General features: G+C 61.9%; 1 protein-coding gene across 1 annotated transcript in view; it reads left to right on the forward strand.

Annotated features, from left to right (window-relative positions):
* The window catches only part of ACOT7 (acyl-CoA thioesterase 7), a 90,918-nt gene extending 81,067 nt beyond the window's left edge, over positions 1-9,851 (forward strand). Inside the window, exon 9 of the mRNA XM_022598407.2 lies at positions 9,439-9,851. Within this exon, the coding sequence (XP_022454115.1) occupies positions 9,439-9,537 (99 nt within the window). The 3' untranslated portion in view covers positions 9,538-9,851. The remainder of the gene's footprint in view (positions 1-9,438) is intronic.
* Positions 9,852-13,593: the final 3,742 nt, after the last annotated feature.

The raw sequence follows: 13,593 nt of genomic DNA on the forward strand, positions 1-13,593 counted from the left end.
GCTTGTTTTGGGCTGGGGGCCCCAGGTGGCCCTACGGCTTGGGGAGACACCTCTGTCCCAGACATTCGGTGTGCTGGAATGATTTCTACTTGCTCCCTGATTTACGAAACTCAGACTGGAGCACAGCAGGACTGACTCGTCTGTTCCAGGAAGGGTCCGGGGAGCCACGTCAGTGAGGGAGGCTGTGCCCTTGCTGCCCGTCCACAGGAGCGAGTCGGGGACTAGAATATACGTGAAGCTTCTTGACCCCATGTCCTCTCTCTCTCTCCCTTGGCTTTGGATGCTTAGCAGGGAGTCTGCCTTGTCATGGGGAAATGCCAGAATCCTGAAGCTGCTTCTGTCCCCTGAATGGGTGGCGTTTGGGAACTTGTAGTGGCCTGTGAGTCCCACCTGCCCCTGGAACCAGGGGTGCGGGTACCATAGGGGGTGTGGATGAGAGGGTGCTGCGCCCGCCAGCCTGGCTCTCACCTCTGCTCTGCCATGAGCCCAGACTCTTCCTCTGACCTTCTTAACCCGTCCAGTCTTCACGTCTCCTGAAGATCCCGTGTCCCTGACGGCTCTGGGCTGGCCTCTTTGTGGAACAGTAGTGCTCTGGAGAACACTCAATTCAAGTTCAACAGTCAACTCTCCAGAAGAGGGCCCAATGCACCGATGACACACTTTTTCTCGTTAAAACGTTGGTAGGTTCTACCTCTGGAACATCAGCTTCTTGTTGCTTCAGTGCTGTGTCTCCAAACCCAGGTGACCCCAGCTGTTGTGATTTCTATAGAAGGTGAAGGCCCGAGGCAGGCTCTCAAGGACACTGTTAGGCCTGACCCCAGATGGTGCTGGAAACACGGCTGCAGGAAGAGAGGCCCGTGGGCAGAGGGTGCAGCGGAAAGAGGAGCATCCCAGCTAGAGTCGGGACAGCCTTGATTCACTGTGGCCCCCCTGGAAGGTGACTTCGAAGCTGGGGAGAGGACTGTGAAGGTCATTGGGCCCAGGCAAGGGCCACGGCCGCAGGACCTGAGAGGGAGGGTCTTTCAGGAGGGTGAGCTCATGCCTGGTGTGTCCTGGGGTGGACCACAAGGCCGCCCCGCCATGTGAGAACCGTGGCTTCTTGGCAGCCTTGTGCTTTCTCTGTGAGGTGGCGTGGAGTCCCCTGGCAAAGGCCTGCCAGGGACAGGGACACTTCCGAACCCCGTGCTCAAAGATGCAAGGAAGAAACAGACCCCGGAACCCCGCAGTGGGAGGAAGCACGCAGAAGGATCTCCCCGCTCATGTGCACACACAGAATCAGAGAACGGCATGCCGGCCCTGCCAGCAGGAGAGGAGATGCTTCATCGGGGGCGGGAGGGGGTTGTCCACCCCTAGGTGTGCCGGACGCCCCACCTTGTGCCTCTGTCACCAGCGCAGGCCCCTGCCGAGCCCCTGGGTGCTCTGAGCCTTCTGGAGCTGCTTGGGCACGGAGGTTGCCTGAATGTGTCCATCGAGCAGACTCTCTAACACACGTCACACTGATGTGGCCTTCTCGCTGCAGTCTCCGTTGGTTTGCTCGTTCACTCAGCAAACGCCTTCTGGGCCCCGCCGTGTCTCAGGCCCTGTGCTGGGAAGGGAAGACGCCGACACGAGTGAGCACACGCAGGGCCAGAGGCTTGCGGTGAGGACGCTGCCCCTGGCCGGGGCCCAGCCCGTGGGAAGGGCTCAGAAAAAGGCGGTGAGGACCTTATAGCTGTCGTCTGGTGGGGACAGCCGTGTCCACAGAGCTGGTACAGGGGCCAGTGCTGTGAGCAGGGCCTGTGTCCCCTCTCCCAGCGGAGACTGGTACCCGTCGCTGCCCTTTCCCAGGCAGCGCCCAAGCTCCCTGCCTCTTCCATAGCCTCCTCTTGGCCCTTCCGCAGGGGAATTTCGTGACCGCACACGAGGGCAGTGATTTCAGGGGCTGAGCTGGTGCTGTGGGGTGAGGGGAGCCCCTGGCAAGGGTGTCTACAACTCCCCATGGCGGTCCCATCATTGGAGGCTTGGGGCTGCGTGTGCTGGCGGCGGTGGCGGTGAGACCCAGCCTGCGGCCGCTGGGAACTAAACCCCCGGACGGCGGCTTCCCGGGTGCCCAGCCCAGCACCCCTGGGGTCGGGGTCTGCAGGTGGAGCTGCACTTGGGGGACACAGCTGCCTGCGGGGCTGGGGACTCCTGGACACCACCATGCACAGAGCCCCTCGCCACGCCACACTGAAGGGCCCCAGTAGTTGGAGGATGTCTTAATTGCCTTCATGATTGTCCCACAATCCCTCTCGTCTCCTGTTATGAAGACCGGAGAGGCTGTGCCGCATGGCTTCCTAATTAAGAAGGTCTGCCGTCCCTCAGGCTCACAGGAAGTTGTTATATCACCACTGGGAACCCTCTTCGCACCAGACGTTCGTTAATTACAAAAAGGACAAGCTCTTGATTTTACTGAGGGTGGAACTTAGTCACTCACCCTCCCTGCCAAGTTCCAAATGTGTGTTCTGGAAGCACAGAAAATGCAAAATGGAAAACATTTGGTTTGCACTGACGGGAGCCCGGAAGACAGCGTTGGCAGGAAGCGCGGTGGGAGGAGGGGGGAGAGGGGGAGAAGATGCACATCGGAGGCCCGGGGGCCCGGAGCCAGCGGGCGGGTGGGAGCCAGCGGGGTGCCCGGAGCACAGAGGGGCCGGCCCTGGGACCCTCCCCTCACCCCCACGTCCCTGGGGCTGTGTGACGTTCCAAAGGCCCAGCTGCCTTAAGGTGACCCCCAGGGCCGTTCGCCCTCCTCCCAGCGCAGTGGCTATGGGTCGGCAGACAGGAGCGCAGTTGGTCTCTAAGGCCATTCGTGATGACAGTAGTTCACGAGCGTGCACGTGCGCGCGCACACACACGCGGTGTGACTGCCGTGCGCGGAGAGCGGCCCGCACTGGCAGTGCAGGAAACCCTTTGCCACGTCACCTCCTTGAGAACCCCATTTTACAGGTGGGAGGACCTGGCCCTGGGGAGGCGGGCAGCGTCTCTTGAGGCCACACAGCAGGTCCCTGTGACCCTGTGGTCCTCACCACCCCTCCACTGTCCCTTCCACCAGGCAGGTAAACAGGGGTCACCACGCCTTGAGCGGCCTGTGGGCCCCTTTGCTGTCACCCTCCTTTTTCATACCCACAGGGGGCCACTTGCGGGGGGGTCGTGAGCCCTCCTCCCTGCCAACAGCTTCAGGCACTTGAGGGAAAATGTGACTTCCCATGGAGGAGCCTTGTCCTCCCCTTCTCCCCGTCACCTCCAACCCCCATTAAAAACAGCAACAGCCAACAACTTATGTATTTATTTACTTTGCCGGATGGAGGGAGACGGACTGCGAGGAGGTGAGGAGGCGGCCGCTGGGCCGTGGGCGGGGCCGTGGGCGGGGCCGCGTGCCGGGAGCCATCTGTCTCGTTCTGTCAGCTCCGTGCCCAGCAGGGAAGTGGTGGACCCTCTTAGTCACTTGGCCAGGAGAGCTGTTTATCAGAGCTCGTGGCCCTGGGGAGGCTGAGTGTCCACCAGCCAGCAGGGCAGGGCGCCCACCTCCGCAGAGAGGCTGCTCTGCTCATCTCTGGCTCTGTTTCCCCCTAGGGTGGCGGCCAGGGCCTGTCTTCTTAAACGTGTGCCCTTGCTGGGCACCTTCCAGGGCAGGCCAGTGAGGAGGACCGTCAGCATTTGGGGTAGCAGCACCGAATCCTCAGAGCCTGGAACGTGCAGCCCAGGCCGCCGTCCCCAGAGGCGAGAAGAGGGATGAGCCCTCGTCTGGCTCCTTCCCCCCAGGCCTGGCACATGGCTTGGCCACGCTCTCCAGCTGGCCAGCTGCCTGCACATCCACCATCAGCGGCGTGAGGGCTGTCCGAGGGCAGCTCCTGGCTGATGAGTTAGCTGCAGAACACTGAACGTCAGAGACTCAGGGCAGCAGCTCTGAGGCCCAGGGCCCGCGGGCCCCTCCCTCCACTGAGCAGAGACTAGAATGTACCCTGTCTTGTACCTGCACCTTGGCCTCAGCCTCTCCTCAGGTCATGCTTTGAGAGAAGAATTCATAGCCTTTGGTGCACCCGTTCTGGACACGTGGTGGCCCGTTGGCTGCTGAGGGGGTGAGTAGCTGCAGTCATCTAGGGTGACCCCGTAGAGGGCTGGGCTCGTCACAGCTGCACATCAGGGCCTGGTGGGACAAGGGGAAGCAGACGAGGTGCCCACCCTGTGCGGGCACGACCCGGAAGTGGACATCCTGCCCGCTGCCCCAGAACCGGCCCTGATGAGGACCCAACGTGGTCCTCCCCTGGCTTCTAGATGCTGTGCTCCCCCCAGACATTCACCCCTCACTCCCAGAGCTTATGACCTAGAGAGGGCATTCCTCGTGAGTGTGCGGAGAGCATGGGGGTCGTGGCCCCAAATGTGATGGAAGGGCCGGCATTTTTGTTCGTGTGTGTGGAGATCCGGAGGACGCTCGGGCAGCTGCATGTGGCCCGCTGGCACTCACAGGACCTGGCAGAAGGGGAAGGCGCAGCGCCCGTCTGCTCTTCGCCTCTAGTGCCCAGGCAGCTCCTCGGGGATGCGCCCGGCTCCAAGGCTGGGACAGGAACGCACCCCTGCCCCGGCTTGTCCCCTCCCGGATGGAGAAGAGCCAGGGGGGCTGGGCCGCTGCAGGCCCAGGGGGCTCCAGGCTCATTCTGGAGGGTCACCAGGGTGACACGGGAGGGCCACTGCGTGCCCTGCTGCCCACCGACAGGCCCGCCCCGAGAGCCCATCAACACAGGCTGGTCTGGAGGGCAGCAGCAGCTCAGACTGCGGCTCTGCCACTTAGCGGCTGTCGCTAGCTCAGCCTCAGCCTCTGCCCTGCGTCCTCATTGGTGGGAGGGGAGCGTGACAGCTCCGAACCCCTCCTGGGTTGTTACACAGACTCTCGTGGGCTGGGTGGTGCCCGCACGCCTTCCCAGGAACCCTCCCCAGGACCTGGCCCTCGAGACCACCTCACTCTGCTCTCCTTTGTCTTTGGTCCCTGCCATTGTCACGTTCCTAGTGCTGCGTCGGCTACCTCTTTTCCCGTGTGTGGTCAGCTAGCGGGTCAGCTCCCCAAGGCAGGGTCCCGCAGGGGGTGGTCTGTGTGCTCGTGGGGAGTGCACGCATCCAGGCCCGGGCGCCGCGGCAGGGCAAGTGCATGGTTTAATTCAGTGCGCATCACCCCAGCCCTGGTGCCCCTCCGTCATGTGCCCGGATTTGGGTGGGGCACCGCCCCACTGAACCTTCCCTTTGACTTTCTGTAAACTAGGATGGCACTTGTACCTCTGGGGTGCTTTTCAGATATAATTACACGCCGTACAGTTCCCCTGCTTAAAATGTACAATCTGGGCTTCCCTGGTGGCGCAGTGGTTAAGAATCCGCCTGCCAATGCAGGGGACACGGGTTCGAGCCCTGGTCCGGGAAGATCCCACATGCCACGGAGCAACTAAGCCCCATGAGCTGTAACTACTGAAGCCCACGTGCCTAGAGCCTGTGCTCCGCAACAAGAGAAGCCACCGCAATGCGAAGTCTGCGCACCTCAACAAAGAGTAGCCCCCGCTCACCACAGCTAGAGAAAGCCTGCGCACAGCAGCAAGACCCAATGCAGCCATTAATTAATTGATTAATTATTTTTTTTAAAAAAGGAGGGACTTCCCTGGTGGCGCAGTGGTTAAGAATCTGCCTGCCAATGCAGGGGACACGGGTCCGAGCCCTGGTCTGGGAAGATCCCACATGACGCGGAGCAACTAGGCCCGTGTGCCACAAATACTGAGCCTGCGCTCTAGAGCCCGTGAGCCACAACTGCTGAACCCCACAAGCCGCAACTACTGAAGCCCGCACTCCTAGAGCTCGCACTCCGCAACAAGAGAAGCTGCTGCAATGAGAAGCCCGCGCACCGCAACGAGGAGTGGCCCCCCCCCGCCACAACTAGAGAAAGCCCGCACGCAGCAATGAAGACCCAACGTGGCCAAAAATGAATACACAAATAAATTATTTAAAAAGAAAAAGCAAGAAAGAAATGCTTGCATTTCTTTAAAAAAAACCCCAAAAGACACAGCACACCGCCAGTCTTCATCCCTCCCCCAACCCCTGGCCACCACTAATCTGTGTTCTCTGTCGAGTTGCCTGTTCTGGACGTTTGTGTAACTGGGCTCACACGTGAGGTGGGCCTTTGTGCCCGGCTTCTTTCTCCCGGGGCTGTCGGCCAGCTCTGATGGCGTGCCACAAGCTGACCTCAGGAGAGGGTGGGCCGCGCTTCCCATTCGGCCACCCCCAAGATGGGAGTAAGGTTCCTTAGGAAAAGGGGTCCCTGGCTAAATCATTGCGGGACAGCCCTGATTAAACACCATTCAACAGGTTTATTTGACTTCAAGATTTTGACCTGTGTGCATCATTAGCTGGGAGAGGCTAATTAGCGTTCAGGTTTCCAGACCCGTTTGGCCACAAATCATCAAGAAGGCTTCATCTCCCTTTTGGAGCTGGGAGACAGAGACCCGGGATGCAGGAGGCCACAGAGCCCGCACTCCTGCTGCAAGTTTGCAGGCAGTGGTGTCAACGCAAACTGAACGGTGGTGTGCGTCCTTGAGGGAAAGAACCCAAGTGCGCGGTGTGGGCGGCCCCAAGGGGTCAATGGCTAGGTGCCCACAGAGGGTGGGCTGCTCCCCGGGCGTCTCCCGGGCCCAGCAGCCCTTCCTCAGTCCCAGTGCCAGCACCCCCCACCCAGGCCCTGGCCTCACGTGGACCATCCTTGCCTGACAGATGGGACGCCAGCTCCTGAGCTCACGCCAGCAGCTCCACGGGGCCGTTTGCCACCCTCCCTGGGTCCCCTCCCTGCTCCCTGGAGCCCCAGGAGCACTTGGCTGATGACCCTGGCACTTAGGGACCCAGTTCTCACCTGAATCCCATATCTGCTGGTTTCCAAGACTACTGATGGGCTGGAGAAACAGGAAGCCCGTCTCGCGAGGCAGGCCGTGGCTCCAGGGGGCTCTGCAGAGGGCCTGGTAGCCGCCACCTCTTGGTCCTGCTGCCTTACCCAGGCCAAGCTCACACTCTCTTGCTTCTGAGAAATCGTTTTCTTTCTAATAAGCCCTTGCCTTCTTTCCCCTGCCCCCGAGATGGCAACTCCACCAGCTAGAAGGAGGGCCTGCTCCAGAGCCCCAGCAGAGAGGGGCGGGTTTCTAGAGCTGGCAGGAACCTTGGAACGTGGTCCAGACCCCCCACTGCCCTCCTCCAGCTCTCCTCTCAGCCAGCCCCACCGGGCCCCGACTCCCCGGTTCCCAGCTCTGGGACCCCATAGGCACTGATGGGGTCATCTGCGAGGCAGGCAGGAAGCCCGGCTACACCCCTCCTCCCACTAAGGAAGGGCTGTGCCTTCGGGCTGCAGGTGGATGGGAGCCACAGGTCTCCTCAGCCATGCCAAGCAAATTCCATATGGGGAGGGGGAGGAAAAAGCCCCCACTGTTCTAGCCTGGTGGCCTTGACCTTGCATTCTTGGCCGCTTTGGCTGTCCCCCGTTTGGAACAGGGATGGAGATGGGGAGGAGCCAGGGTCCTGCTACCCAAAGTGCTCTGCGGGCAGCAGCATCGCATCACCTGGACCCGTGCTAGAAACGGGTCTCAGGACTTCCCTGGTGGCGCAGTGATTAAGAATCCGCCTGCCAGTGCAGGGGACACAGGTTCGAGCCCTGGTCCGGGAAGATCCCACATGCTGCAGAGCAACTAAGCCCGTGCGCCACAACTACGGAGCCTGCGCTCTAGAGCCCGCAAGCCACAACTACTGAGCCCGTGTGCCACAACTGCTGAAGCCCGCGTGCCTAGAGCCCATGCTCCGCAACGAGAAGCCACCACGATGAGAAGCCTGCGCACCGCAACAAAGAGAAGCCCCCGCTCGCCGCAACTAGAGAAAGCCTGCGCGCAGCAACGAAGACCCAATGCAGCCAAAAATAAATAAATAAATTTATTAAAAAGAAAAAAAAAAAAAAGAAACAGGTCTCAGCCTCTGACCCCCAGACCCACCAGGTCAGAATCCACATTTACAAGATCCTCAAGTGATTCGTGCGAAGGCAAAACGACATTCTACCTGGATGTGTGCAGAAACCTTGGGCTGGGCCCAGCAGGATGTGGACTTGTGTTCATGGGGTGCCTTGGGCAGCAGGGGCTGGAGGACTCGGGGGTCTTGCCCGCTTAGAACTGCCTGCTGAAACTGAGATAGAACAGTTTATCTCCCTGTGCTGTTTCAAGTCAAATTGAGTAGCCTCAAATTTTATTTTTAAAAAGTCAGCCAGAGGTGAAACCAGAGCAGGCCTCCAATAAAGTGTCTTGGAAAAGCCACCATTTTCCATGTTTGCCCTGAGACTCTTCAGACAGGAACCGGAACCACTATAAGGACCACGATCCTAGTGCTTCAGATACCAGAACTTTCTACTGGCTTTGAGCCGCAAGGTTTGACAGTTTACACCTGGTGACATTTAGAGAACAATTGCTGAGAAGGCTGAAGGGGAGGAAGTATTCGGTATGACCTGATATTCCATCCTCAGGCTGATCGTTCTCTCTTTTGCCAATATACCATTTGTCTGTAAAACCCTTGGGCCAAAAATAGCTGCTAGGGCTTGGTGTCATTGTGGATGAAGGGCAACTGCCCCATTTCTTTGGCTTTCAGACACCTTCATAGTGTCGCAAGGCAGTGTCATCCCAGAGGAATTCGCACAGCTCTTTAAGCCCGAATCGCTGGCCCTGGGGGGCAAGAGATGGAGCCTTGGGAAGTGACCCCCTGATGCTGCCGCAGTGGACCTCTCTGGCCAGGGCCACACCACTTAGCGGCCAGGCCAGGCCACTCTCAAGAGTGAGAGGGGGCACCGTTCGCCATCCTGCTGGGTCGGCAGGCACAAGCCGGGACTGCCCTGGGCAAAACCCAGCCCTTGGCCAAGTCCCCTGGTCACTCGGGGACCTGGCTTCTTAGGTTGCTCAGAGGAAGGAAGCAGCAGAGAAGAGGTGAAGAGGACACCAGGTGCCACTTCCTAGGCATCTGTGCTGGCCAGGACTCGCTGCCCACAGTGTGGTCACTCACTCCTGGTAAAGTGGCCTTCTCAAGGTCACCCAGCCAGCACGGTGCTTGTCCCCACTTCCCTTCGGGGCAGAGACGGACAGCAGCTGGCATTCCCTGGGAGTGGCGCAAACGTGGGGGTCCCTTTTCCTTGCGCTGGCTCGGCTCTGCTTTAGGCCTCCCCTCCCGCGTTTCATCATCAACTGTGTTTTCCGCTGAAGTTCATCACCCAAATGGCGCTGGGCTCAGCATTTGGCCTGCTGTGGAAGGTGACACGGGGAGGGATGCTCGCTGTGGGCTGTCAGGAAGCTGGGGCCGGGGCGGGGCAGGGCCCAGGCTCCGCTGCAGTCACAGGTTCTCTAACCTGCCTGCTTCTCTGTGTGTGGTCCGCAGCCCGAGACTGAGGACGAGAAGAAGCGCTTTGAGGAAGGCAAAGGGCGGTACCTGCAGATGAAGGCAAAACGACAGGGTCAAGTGGAGCCTCAGCCCTAGACGCCCCCTCCTACCGCTGGGGCCTGGAGCAGCCCCCAGCGTCTCATCATTTAGAAGTTACCCCTTGGCCAAAACCCCAGTTCACGTTGACAGCTGGTGTTGTGTGAAGTATTCGTCTCGCAGTGTTAACCTGTGTTAACCTCTCCTGGAAACCTATACACCAAAGCTTTATTTATATCATCCCAGTGTAAATGCTACACAGTATTGTCCCGACGCCCCAAGGCATTCCCTGGAAACCCTGGGGAATACTGGGGCGCACGCTGTATGGTATGGAAAGAGCCCAGCATCACTAATAAAGCTGCTGTTTGGCTGGACCTTGGTCTGGGTGGTTGCTTGTCTTGGGCGGCTGCTCTCCCCGGGGTGTTGGGGGCGGTGGGCTCCCACGGGTCCCCCCCTTCCTCAGGGCCACCCGCCCCCCCCCCCGGTGCCTGTACCTGCACGTACCCCAGAACCTTGGGCACAGCGGCACCCACTTGTGTTTGCCCAACGGCTTGCTGGACAGAGAGAGAGCACCACTTCCTCCCTTCCCACCCTTCAACCCCCTCCTGGGCCCTGGTTCCGTGTCCTGGCTCTGAGGCCCCAACCAGTGTCCCGCTGGCCTTCCTGTCGATGGGGCTGGGGTGCTTTTGTGAGGACTCAGGCAAGGAGGTGGGCAGAAAGAGCCGGGCTCAGCCAGACCAGACCACAGCTCAGCATGGGGCAGGCCTGCCCTGGGCCTGGCCTCTGCTCCCTGGAGGCAGCTGAGACACCTTGGAGCAAGAGGCAGGGATCCTGCTGGAGGGAGCCTCCCCAGCTGGTGCCAGGGCCCCTGTGCCCGATGTGGGAACCCCCAGCCACTCGGGCAGGGGCGTTATTGGGAAGGCTCGTGGGGTGGGGGTCCGAGGGGCAGTGTGTGTGTGTGTGCGTGCACGCGTGTGCACGTGTGTCGGCATCCCTGTCTCTGCACACATGTGTGCGCACATGTGAAGTATGAGGCTGTGTGTGTGCACCTGGTCCAGCAGCCTCAGGGCAGATACGCTGCCAAGGCCACTCCAGCCCCCCAGCCCCAGCCCCAGCTGAGAAAGGCCCCTGCACCAAGCACTGGCAGTCACCATCGCCTAGGAGAACGCTCCTGACCCAGGCTGGTCCCCGAAGCCTGGGATGAGACTGGCCACCAACAACTACGGCCTCATGCAGGGCTCCCTCGGGCCCCGACAGAGAGAACGTGGCTCCAGATGTGCAGAAACGCCCGCCAGGACCTCCGGAATCCGTCTCGGGCCCCAGTCCTGGCTGACGGGGTTATTTCCTGCCTGGGAGCAGTGGGGGGGAACAGACCACAGGAGGCCACGGCAGCCCCACCCTGCTCCCTGGCCCCCTGGAGGCTGCCTCAGCCTCCCCAGCTCCACCCACACCCTGTGCCAACTTCCTGAAGGCTATAGGCGGTGCCCTGGGCAGGGAGTGGTGCGGAGGCGAGCCAGCCCAGGCCGGCCAAAGCCTTGGTCTGAGAAACCAGAGTCGGCCACGCCGGCCCCAAAGTGCCTGGGCCCTGGGGCTCCCCACGGTGGCCATCGGAAGCTAATCTCCCACCTGCCCCCAGAGCAAGCTAAGCCAGGGGCAGGGGCACTAGTACAGGTGGCCGTGGTGAGCTGGGCTCGCTCGTGGAGGTGCACTTGGGGCCACAGGCGTGGGGCAGGCTGCCTTCTGCCAGCTGGGCAGCGGCCTGGCCCATGCTCTGGATGGCTGGATTGCCTGTTTGCCTTAGAAATGCCACACTTGACTACCAGCTACCCTGTGTCAGCCTCCTACTGCTGATGCCCTGTTTACAACCAGGGTCACATGGGCAGGGAGCTGGCCTGTCCACGGAGAGCTCATCAGGGGCCCTGACCACCCAGAAGCCACACACAGGGAGCGCATGGCCCAGGACTCGCCATTCACCAGCTCTGCTTCATTGTGGAACCTTTGCTATACAAACACTTTGACTTTTGTCTGAGACTGATCCTGGGGACTTCCCTGGCAGTCTAGTGGTTAAGACTCCACGCTTCCAAAGCAGTGGGTGCGGGTTTGATCCCTGGTCGTGGAACTAAGATCCCACGTGCCGTGCAGCGCGGTCAAAAAAAAAAAAAAAAAAACAAACCTGATCCCAAGACTCACTCTGGGCCCCCTAAAAGCTGCTTCTAACTCCTCAGCTGTTTCTGGGGTGTGGAGGAGATGGTGTAGGTGGGCACAGAAGCCAGGCTATGGAGTGGTACAGGCAGCACTGGCTGCATTTTGTTGAGTCCAGTCCCGAGCAGATGCCCGCCTTCCTCCAGACACAGGGCTGGGCACTCGTGGGTGCTCCCGGTTGTGGGGCAGGACAGTGCCCTGCGGGGCAGTCCAGAGCGACTCCAGAGGCCTTTCGTCCGGGGTGTGTGTGGTCCCTGGCTTTCTAGAAGAGGCAGGCAGGATCCTCTGACTGGATGGGAGGCCAGGATGCCAGAGGCCACTCTCTCTTGTGACTTGGGTCTCCAGAGAACCCCATCAAGGGGACTAATGGGTTTCCCCACCTAGCCTAGAGGTGACAGCCTGTGCCCTGCTAGGAGTGCTAAGTGGAGGGCAAGCTCCTGAGGGAGGGAAGAGAGAGGGCCAGGGGTGTCAGGTCGCAGGTCCTGGCCTCTCCCAGCTGCCTGGTCGTGGTCTCAGCTTCACAGAGAACACTTCGGAGCCCATGGGGGGAGGGACAACCACCCGGCAGGCGGCCCAGTGGTCCATTCACTTGGTTCCCGCGGTGGAACCCCCGCCCCCCCAAAGGCCCGAGGGTAAGTCTGAATCCTTAGCTGACCCAACCTCACCTCTTCCTGCCCTGGCTCCCCCCCATAAACGACTCCCCAATTTCTAGAGGCCACCAGTCCTCAGGGCCCCCAAGTCCTCCTTACGCCCCGCCCCTATAGTTCACCTTAGATGTGACTTCCTTCAGTAAGGCCTCACTGAGCCCCCCACCGCCGGCCCTAAGTCCCCAGTGTCCATTCCTGCCCCAGGCCCCCCTGGCCTAGGTCTTCCCCAGGAGGCTCGCAGCCAGCGTCGGGAGTATGGACAGACCCGAGTCGGCAGCGAGAGGCCCAAGCTTGATCCAGGCGTCGCGGGAGGCGCCGCCCTCCCTAGGGGTCTTCGGCCGGGAGGCGCGGATGCGGAGGGCGCGCCCCCGCGGGTACGAGACAAACGCGCGGCAGACACACAAACACACGCGGCGGGCCGCGTCTCCGAGGGGAGGGCTGGGCGGTCCGAGAGGCGGTGTGGAGACGCCCTCGGAGGCCTGCGCCCTGCTCCGCCCCCCGCCCCCGGCCGCCCGGGCGCAGCCAGCCGAGCGGCGGGATCGGAGCGCGGCTGCGGCGGCGGCGCGAAGGGAGGAGAGAGGGAGGGAGGGAGGGAGAGAGGGACGGAGGGAGGGAGGGGCGGCGGGGCCGAGCCGAGACGAGCGGGACGCGCAGGCCACGGGCGGCCGCCGCCAGGATGCCCCGGCCCGCTGGCCGCTCCGCCGCCGGCCACCCACGCGGTCCCCGGCGGCCCGCGCTCGGCCCGGGGGCGCGGGAGCCGCAGCCGGAGCCGGAGGCGGGAGCAGCGAGCTGGAGCCCCGGGCGCCCGAATGCAGGGTGAGCGCCGCCGCCCTAGCCCGGGGGCGGCAGGGCAGGGGACCCCCGGCGGGAGGACTTTGGGCGGGGAGGGGCTGTCCGTGGTCGGTCGGTCACGGGGTCTGTCCGATGGCCGCGGGCTCCGCTTAAGGCTGCGCACCCCTCCCCCCAACTTGGGGACCTTCGGGGTAACTTCCCCGGGGTCCGCCCCTTCTTCTGAGCCTGGCAGCGCCGCCCCGGGGGGCTTGCTTTCAGGGGGCGGGGATGGCCGCTCTGGGGGTCCTGGGCCCACCCCTGCCCAGCGTAACTCGGGAGGCGTCCGGGACCGCAGTCCCGTCAGCGTTTGGCTCGCGGCCGACGCTCGGACGCGCCCTCGGGGCTGGGCAGAGCTGGGGGCCCCGCTGGGGCAGGACCGCGCGCCTGGCCGGGCGGGGGATCGGAGGACGGAGGAGCGGGGACCGCGAGGGTGGAG

This window comes from Delphinapterus leucas, chromosome 1 (genome assembly GCF_059928025.1).
Source record: "Delphinapterus leucas isolate spDelLeu-1000000601 "Yukka" chromosome 1, BTC_Dleu_Yukka2, whole genome shotgun sequence".
Classification (NCBI taxonomy): Eukaryota; Metazoa; Chordata; class Mammalia; order Artiodactyla; family Monodontidae; genus Delphinapterus; species Delphinapterus leucas.